This window comes from Heptranchias perlo, chromosome 15 (genome assembly GCF_035084215.1).
Source record: "Heptranchias perlo isolate sHepPer1 chromosome 15, sHepPer1.hap1, whole genome shotgun sequence".
Taxonomy (NCBI): Eukaryota; Metazoa; Chordata; class Chondrichthyes; order Hexanchiformes; family Hexanchidae; genus Heptranchias; species Heptranchias perlo.
The window spans coordinates 24,435,342-24,444,071 of record NC_090339.1 but is presented as its reverse complement, the minus strand read 5'-3'; the positions used below and the strand labels follow the sequence as shown (position 1 = coordinate 24,444,071).

The following is an 8,730-nucleotide window of genomic DNA, read 5'->3' as shown; positions in this document are numbered from 1 at the left end:
TTTCGGATGTTTCTCCCTCTCTCTGTCTTGTGTTCTGGCCGTTTGCATATTCGGTGGTCCTGTAGGTAACACCTCTCTGTCTGAACATTTTGATTGCCTTGACAACGGGCAGTTGGAAAGATTATCTGTAATCACCAGGTATTGTTCTCTGACTATCCATGCGAAACGTTCAAGGATTCCCACATTCACCTGACGAAGGAGATAATCTCCGAAAGCTTGTGATTTTCAAATAAAATTGTTGGACTATAACCTGGGGTGTTGTAAGATTCTTTACATGAAATATCAGGCCATAGAATTTATAGAATCATACAGCACAGAAAGAGGCTATTTGGCTCATTGTGCCTGCACCGGCTCTTTGAAACAGCTTTCCAATTAGTCCCATATCCTTGCAAATTTTTCCTTTTCAAGTATATATCCATTTTTAAAAATCTGCCAGTGTTTGGCATTCGAACATTAAACAGATGTGGAAAGCCGTCATTTTAGAATTACAAATTAGTGCTATTTTGCAATTAGTTTCAAATTACAGGTATGAGTAGGATGAAACAGTGACGGCAGATGTGCTTTGGAAGCCAGTCTTGGTTAATTTGGTTTTAAAACAATGGTGAGTGCACTGAAGTCCACACCTAAAATGTAAAACACGTAACCACAGAACAAGTAACAGAGTCAAAAGGCATTTTTCTATCTAACATTTTTATTTTCTGAATTCCACAGATACATTTAGTTTCATACAGTTAATGGGCTGTGGCCCTGGTTACCTACTGATTGGACAGGCAGCTTGGAAAAGCATCTAAGCAGAGAATTGGAAGGATTATCAAGTGATATAGAAATTCACCTATTTATATCAACTCAGAACAGAGCATTTTACTTTTCACTTATTAAATTGTACAAAACTCCAAGAGGGAATAATGGAGCTAACGTGCAGAGCTTGATGAATATAAAAGGCAGATACATGTAAAATGCATGTGATATGCCATTGGCTACTGAATCTGTGCAGTATTTTGTTTAGAAAACACAGGCTGAGTCTCATCATCCATCAAGTAAGAGACTTGGGACTTGGTTAGTTTTTTTTAATTATTGGGGATGAAGTGTACATCTACTTCTGATACGTCAAAGTTGCTTTTTGCACTATAAAAAAAATCAAATTATTTGAATTAATCAATGTAAATAACAGCAAAATGGGAATTTAGGACCAAAAAAATCAAAAATACAACTTAACACCTTTGAGTTAAGAGCAGACTGTATATAGAAAATAATTTCTACAGCCATAAAAGGGTAAACACAATGCCCAATTTACATTTCAATGCTCAGTTTGATTCTTTTGAAATCAGATTAGTTTCACTCAATATAAACAATTATTATTTTGAACAACTACAGAGGTTTGAGTAGAACAAATTGATGACAGTTTCTACAATCTTTCTACTCAAACCTACAATATTGGTCAAAGTAGGATGGTTGAAATCATCTTGGATATTATACATTAAGATGCATGAATTTTCAGGAGAGCATTGTTTAGTCCTTAACTGACATGTCATTTTCTTAAATATAAAAAGAATTTAATTAATCTTCTGAATAATTTTGCTCTGGATCACCAAGAAATTTTATACTTTTTTAAAAAGTAATATTTCTTAGGCGAATAAACCTCAGTCGTGCACATCGCTCCTCACTATACTAGAATTCTTAACCAAAAATGCCAACATTCTTTGAACAAAGTCCATCCATTTTTATAGAACACCTGATTCAGTCATTGGGTCATTGGCAATGATTCCATTCTTTGTCAAATATACTTATTATTCTAAATTCCACAAAAAAGGAACAATCACAAATGAAAAGTAATGCTGTCCTCTGCAACGCTACTTCTAAATCAGTGTTGTCCAATAGAAAGTGGTGACTAGCCACATGCACTAATTTTAATAGAAAGCGCCTTACATACACTTATACAATACAGGTAAATTTACTTCATATGTGTATATCTACTTAACAATCATCTACCACCATTCAATAACAAGGGAGTAAAGCACTCGCATGCTCTGTTCTTTGTCCAACCCTTTTGTGCGTTCATTGGTAAAGTACACATGCGTATGCCTTGCGAACATGATGATCACATGCTCAATGATGTGAAATACAATTAGCTGCTTATGGACTCCCAATTAGCCACATGTGGCTAGTGGCTCATGTATTGAACAACACTGTTCTAATTCATACCCTACCACTCTGGTTCTTATTGCAGTTTACATGCTTAAGTCTTTACACCATACACCAAACTCCTATTTAACTCCAGTGTGAAATCTTATTTCATTCTTACATTGCAAGATAAAAAGCAAACCCTCACACCCAAAACCTCCAACATTTCCAGTAAACAGCAGTAAAAATAAACGGGATTGACTAAAATAAACTGACATAAACCCATAAAATAAACGTTCAAGACATTTCACTATTTTAACCTTTTAATCACAGGGTAAGAAAGGACATCATAAAATGGAGAAAATAGTGAGTAACTTCTGTTTCAAAATAGTAAACACTGGCTACTCGAAGTTTTCAGTAAGTCTTCAATTTCACAAAACGTATTCCTAATGTGAAAACAAAAAAAAATGAATTTTATAAAAATTATTCTGCAGAACAGGCCTTGTCTTCTGTGCAAATATATAACCAGTCACCTGTATTTTCAGCATTAAGAAGTTTAAACGCTTTCGCATTTCAGTCATATTTTCCTCCCAAAAGCCTCTAAGAAAGAATCACATAGTGCACCAGCATTGTGTTGGTTATTTAAAGGGTGAAAGAACTAACTGAAGATAATATATTATTAATGTACCTGTTTTTACACTCTTCCAGTCTTTTCAATGACAACAGTCTGCATTCCTTTACCAGATGAAGTAATTTTACTATCTTTCAAAAGCCCCAGTATTGGATAGTCAAGGTACCTATTTTTTTTAAAAAAGAAAGTCAAGTTATCCTTCAAGAGCCTGAGATTGCAAATCATATCTTAATTAAACAAACACAAAGGAATTTGGAAAGCAATGATATGTTAAAATGTATATTCTTAGCTCTTATTTCATACAAATCTTGGTGGGTTCATTGGAACTATAACGGCAGCTATTACTCTGATGAGAAATGTGCAGTAATGTTCCTTGAGGCCATCAAACTCTTCATTTGTTAGTAATTTTAAATAGAATTACACACAATGTTCTTTAGGCTGCAATCATATCACTGTATACATAAAGTGCAACATGATGAGCTAGCTACTCACCTACCTATTGCTCTTATCCTGCTTAGTCTAATAAATAAAGACAGATTTGCATGCTGATTTGCTAATTCTGACAACTTTTTGAGATGCTAAATCATCCAAAAACCACAGAGACGCTGAGCTACCCCATACATACCTCAGATCTTACTCTGACACCAAAACCACGTTAAAATAATGGCACATACTGATGTACTGGCTTCAAAGCCACATCCTACATGACTAAACAAACATGGCTATCATTCACACCACTCTTTTCTGGCCACTCAATGCCAACTTGCACTCCTAAGTTTTGTTTGTTCCTCCAATTTATGGAAAAAATATATGTGCAAACATTGCATCTAATATAATGGGGTATTAGATTGAAGAAGGGTACTGATGAGTTCAGAACAAAATACAAACCCTGAACTGGGACCTCACCTTTTCCCTTCCTACATCAAACTTAGGATCAGTTACCAAGATCAACTCTTCTGCACTGAAGCACTTTTATTTTGTAAAATGTATAAGAAGCCTCTAGAAATGATCCACCCAAAGACAGTATTATTAGTTAGTAAAATCCTACAGCCAGATACCACACATTCTTTTAATGTAGCGTCAACAAGCATGAACTGAATGAAGATGTCATTTTTTTGCTACTTAGTTTTTGATGGGCCTCTAAGAGTCAAAGGCATCAGACATCGTTCAAGATTTCAAATTCAGATCATAATAAGCATCGGTTGCAGAAAAAGTGAAGCCTGTGATGCCAAAACGCCAGCTTGATGCACTGGGAGCCCTCATGTTCTGCTGCTGTACCAGTAGCGAGTGCTTTTCCTAGCCTGTACGATACCTCTTCTATCATTGAAAAATTGGCAGGGAAAGTACACTTTTTAAAAAATATATAAAAGGCTGTAAAATGCTTGCACATGCCTGTGCTTTTTTTTAAAAATTGAACCCTCCCTCCCATGCCCCCCAAAAAACTTCACACCGTTGCAGGTAGGTAATGCAACCACAGCTCCATATTCGCACCACTCTTGAAATACTCAGTGCTGCACCGGTAGCTGCAGTGTTAAGTCAGAGTCATTTCTGTCATGGTGATAGATACTGATGATGAAGCTGCATTACTAACATATAAACAACCACTATGGGTTATCTATGCATCAGTAACACTGCCTCGTCAGTACAATATCCCATGCGTGCTTCATTTGATTGCTAAGTGACAATTTGCGTCAGTGATTTTTTTATAAACTCCACAGAGGTCATAATTATTTTGGCTACAAATGGTACCAAATTCATACAAATTGTACGTTTGATTAGTTTTTACAAAATGCAGTTCAACAATTTGAAATAGACTGATTTTCCCAACTGTCAGCAATCCGTCAGTGACAGGGTGGTAATAACCCAAATAATCTTGTACTTTCTAAGCAATGTTAATAACATGGATTACCGCTTCGTGATGATTGTATGCGTCACATTCTTGTCTGTCCCACGTGAAGAAGATTTCAGTCTCATGATTTCCTAGAAAAGAGATTAAAGGGATCAAAGTTATCAGATTCAGTCTAGGCTTTGAATCACGATCATTTACACCTGAGCACTTTTAATGCTGTCTCAATGTTCAGAAGAGCACGTTCTCCTCAGAGTGAGAATTGCTATCACCACCCCTTCTGAGGAAGGTTTGCCTTTGACTTCCTGCCATAGGTACCCCTTCTAAAGAATGTTATTTCTTTTAAAAAGGAGAGCCTGGCATTTGTTCCCCTTCCAAAGAAAGAGCCTCATCATCGCACGATTTTGTTTAAATTAAGCAGCCCGTGCCAGCCTACAACAGGACTTGGATAACGTCCAGGCTTGGGCTGACAAGTGTCAGGTAACACTTGCACCTCATAAGTGTCGGGTAGTGAACATTTCCAAAAGCAGAAGGCCCAGTCATCTCTCCTGACCTTCAATGACACCGCCATCGCAGAGTCCCCCACCATCAATGTCTTGGGTTTAACATAGAAAATTTATAGCACAGAAGGAGCAATTTGGCCCATCGTGTCCACGCTGGCTGAAAATGAGCCACCTGGCCTAATCCCACTTTCCAGCATTTGGTCCGTAGCCTTGTAGGTTATGGCTCTTCAGATGCATATCCAGGTACTTTTTAAATATGTTGAGGGTTTCTGCCTCTACCACCCTTTCAGGCAGTGAGTTCCAGACTCCCAACAACCTCTGGGTGAAAACATTTTTCCTCTGCTCCCCTTTTATCCTTCTACCAATCACTTTAAATCTATGCCTGCTGGTTATTTGACCTCTCTGCGAAGGGAAATAGGTCCTTCCTACCCACTGTGTCGAGGCCCTTCATAATTTTGTACACCTCAATTAAATCACCCCTCAGCCTTCTCTGTTCCAAAGAAAACAACACCAGCCTATCCAATCTTTCCTCATAGCTAAAATCCTCCAGTCCTGGCAACATCCTCGTAAATCTCCTCTGTACCGTCTCTATTGCAATTACATCCTTCCTGCAATGTGGTGACCAGAACTGTAATCAGTACTCAAGCTGTGGCCTAACTAGTGTTTTATTCAGTTTTAACATAACCTCCCTGCTCTTATTTTCTGCGCCTCGGCTAATGAAGTAAAGTTTCCCGTATGCCTTCTTAACCACCTTATCTAGCTGTCCTGCTACCTTCAGGAATCTGTGGACATGCACTCCAAGGTCCCTCACTTCCTCTTCAGCTCTCAGTATCCTCCCACTTATTGTGTATTCCCTTGCCTTGTTTGCCCTCCCCAAATGCATCACCTAAAACTTCTCCGGATTGAATTCCATTTACCACTTTTCTGCCCACTTGACCAGTCCATTGATATCTTTCTGCAGTCTACAGCTTTCCTCCTCACTATCAACCACACGGCCAATTTTTGTATCATCTGCAAACATCTTAATCATGCCCCCTACACTTAAGTCCAAATCATTAATATGTACCACAAAAAGCTAGGGACCTAGTACTGAGCCCTGCAGAACCCCAATGGAAACAGCCTTCCAGTCACAAAAACACCCGTCGACTATTACCCTTTGCTTCCTGCCACTGAGTCAATTTTGGATCCAACTTGCCACTTTCTCTCTGGTCCCATGGGCTTGTACTTTTTTGACTAGTCTGCCATGTGGGACCTTGTCAAAAGCCTTGCTAAAATCTACGTAGACTACATCAAATGCACTACCCTCATCGACCCTCCTTGTTACCTCCTCAAAAAATTCAATCAAGTTAGTCAGACACAACCTTCCCTTAACAAATCCATGCTGACTGTCCTTGATTAACCAGTGCCTTTCTAAGTGACGGTTTATCCTGTCCCTCAGAATTGATTCCAATAATTTGCCCACCACCGAGGTTAGACTGACTGGCCTGTAATTACTCTGTCTACTCCTCTCTCCCTTTTTAAACAACGGAACAACATTGACCAGAAGTTTAACTGGACCATCCATATCAACACGGACCATCTACATCAACACTGTGGTTGCAAGAGGAGTGTAAAGGCTTGGTACTGTGATGAGTGGCTCACCTCCTGACTCCTCAAAGCCGCTCTACTATCTACGAGGCTCGTCAGGAGTGTGATGGAATACTCAACCACTTACCTAGATGGGTGCAACAATAAGCACATTCAAGAAGCTTGACAGAGCAGAGCATTTCACTTGATTGATACGTCTGCTATCCCCTCCATCAGCAGTGCAATGTGGCTACAGTATTTATAATCTACAGGATGCACTGCAGTAACTTACCAGGCTTACTTTGACAGCACCTCCCTCGGCTCTGACCTCTACCACTGAGGAGGACAAAAGCAGCAAGGCTGTGGGAATATTATCACCTCCTAACTTGGATATTTATCATTCATTCCTTCATGGTTGCTGGGTCAATATCTTGGAATTCCCTACCTAACTCTATTATGGGAGGGCCATCACCATGTGGACTGCAGCAGTTCAAGGAGAAGGCTCACCACCACCTTCTCGGGACAACTGGGATGGGCAATAAGTTCAGCCTGGTCAGCAATGCAGACATTCCAAGAACAAATAAAAAAAAGGAGGTACCATTTCGAACGAGGAGATCCTGGCATTAGCACCCCTTTTAAGAGAAGTTACTGGCATTGGTGCCTCTTCCAAAGCATAAGTCCTGCCATCTATCCACTTAATAACGTGAAAATCCTGGCATAGGAGCAGGCCAAAATACTATGGTAATTGAAGTAATGCAGAATGGCATCGGCATGCTGAATCCTGAGTCCAGCATTCCGCTGACTTGTTTTAAAATTCTTCATGAAATGCTTGCTGGACTATTCCTTTAATTAAATTAATTCTTTGACCCTGACTAACCTATTTTGAAGATGCCTGACGTCACATCTTTATTCTGTTTTTATTACTTTTCCTCTCAGTGCATCTGCTTGACTTTTAAAAAAAATTATATTCATTTTAGTACTGTTCCACTCTTTTTCAGTTGTCCACTTATGATTCTAAGTCTGGCTGACAAATGGAGTCTGATTATAAAAAAGTATCACGCACTTGCCTGGCAGGTGCACGGATAAGCTAGGTCACTCTGTTACCTGCTGAATGCTGCCTGAAATTATGCCCTCAGTCTGTAGGACAGTACTCATTAATAAATTAACAATCACACTGCATCAAGGCAGCTTTCTGGTTTTAGATGTAGCCAACTTCAACTGACGCCTATAAGGTTGTCAGTCCCTGCAATTACTACTGCTGCATTCAGCTCCCTCCGATTTAGTGTCATCATACACTGCTAAATTACAAGCTCCCCTGATCCTTGATGTTAGCAGACTACCAAGTTACCTAGTAATTATTCATCAATGACATTAGAATTTCTTTTAACCCTTTGAGGACAGGAGGCTCACCTCACAAAACCTCACAACTATAAATGCTGTTGCAAATCTCTAACAAACTTTTTCCTCCATCTTGGCAGAAGCTACACTGAGGGCAGGACCTCAAATCTTAGTCAGATGGACCTCAATTAAAAATAATATTTCCCATCCAAGTAAGGTTGAATTATAGTTTTAATCACAGTCAATTTATTAAAGTCCTGGTGGTACTGTTGGTTGGCAGCTTCCCAGTATTTCAAAAGATGTAGCCAATCTCTGATTACAAATATAGACGATGTCTATAAGATTAGCAATCCCAGGAATCACAGCTGCTGCCTTCCACTCCCATAAAATGCAGGGTGCAGCATTAGTAACATCACTGCCTTAACTGCACATCGATGGTAGGTCAAAGCTTCATACCAACAATGTTTCACACTGCAAAGGACTCATGCGATGTGCCCAGCCACTTCCCCAGCCTGACTGGTTTGAAAGAATGATCAGATTAGTCCTTTTCATCTCATGACCAGTTGTAGGGAGGTATGCAGTGGTCTGTGCACAGATTGTAGACACTCTCCCCCAACTCGGAGGTGGTGGATAGCGCGAAGAGACCTAAAGAAGAGGAAGCTAACGTACAAAATTGGAAGGGAAAAAACTCAAATGAAATTTTGATTTAAAAAAATAAATAAAAT

The 8,730-nt window shown here is 39.2% G+C and overlaps 1 protein-coding gene across 3 annotated transcripts in view; it reads right to left on the bottom strand.

Moving 5' to 3' along the window:
* Positions 1–673: 673 nt before the first annotated feature.
* The window catches only part of pof1b (POF1B actin binding protein), a 95,221-nt gene continuing 87,164 nt past the window's right edge, over positions 674–8,730 (bottom strand). For 2 of the 3 annotated variants that reach the window (XM_067996900.1, XM_067996902.1), the window contains 3 exons: positions 4,662–4,732; positions 2,810–2,918; positions 674–2,567 (listed from right to left, as the gene is read on the bottom strand). In XM_067996900.1, the coding sequence (XP_067853001.1) occupies positions 2,816–2,918; positions 4,662–4,732 (174 nt within the window). In that variant the 3' untranslated portion in view covers positions 674–2,567; positions 2,810–2,815. The remainder of the gene's footprint in view (positions 2,568–2,809; positions 2,919–4,661; positions 4,733–8,730) is intronic. The other variant, XM_067996901.1, reaches the window with a different exon arrangement.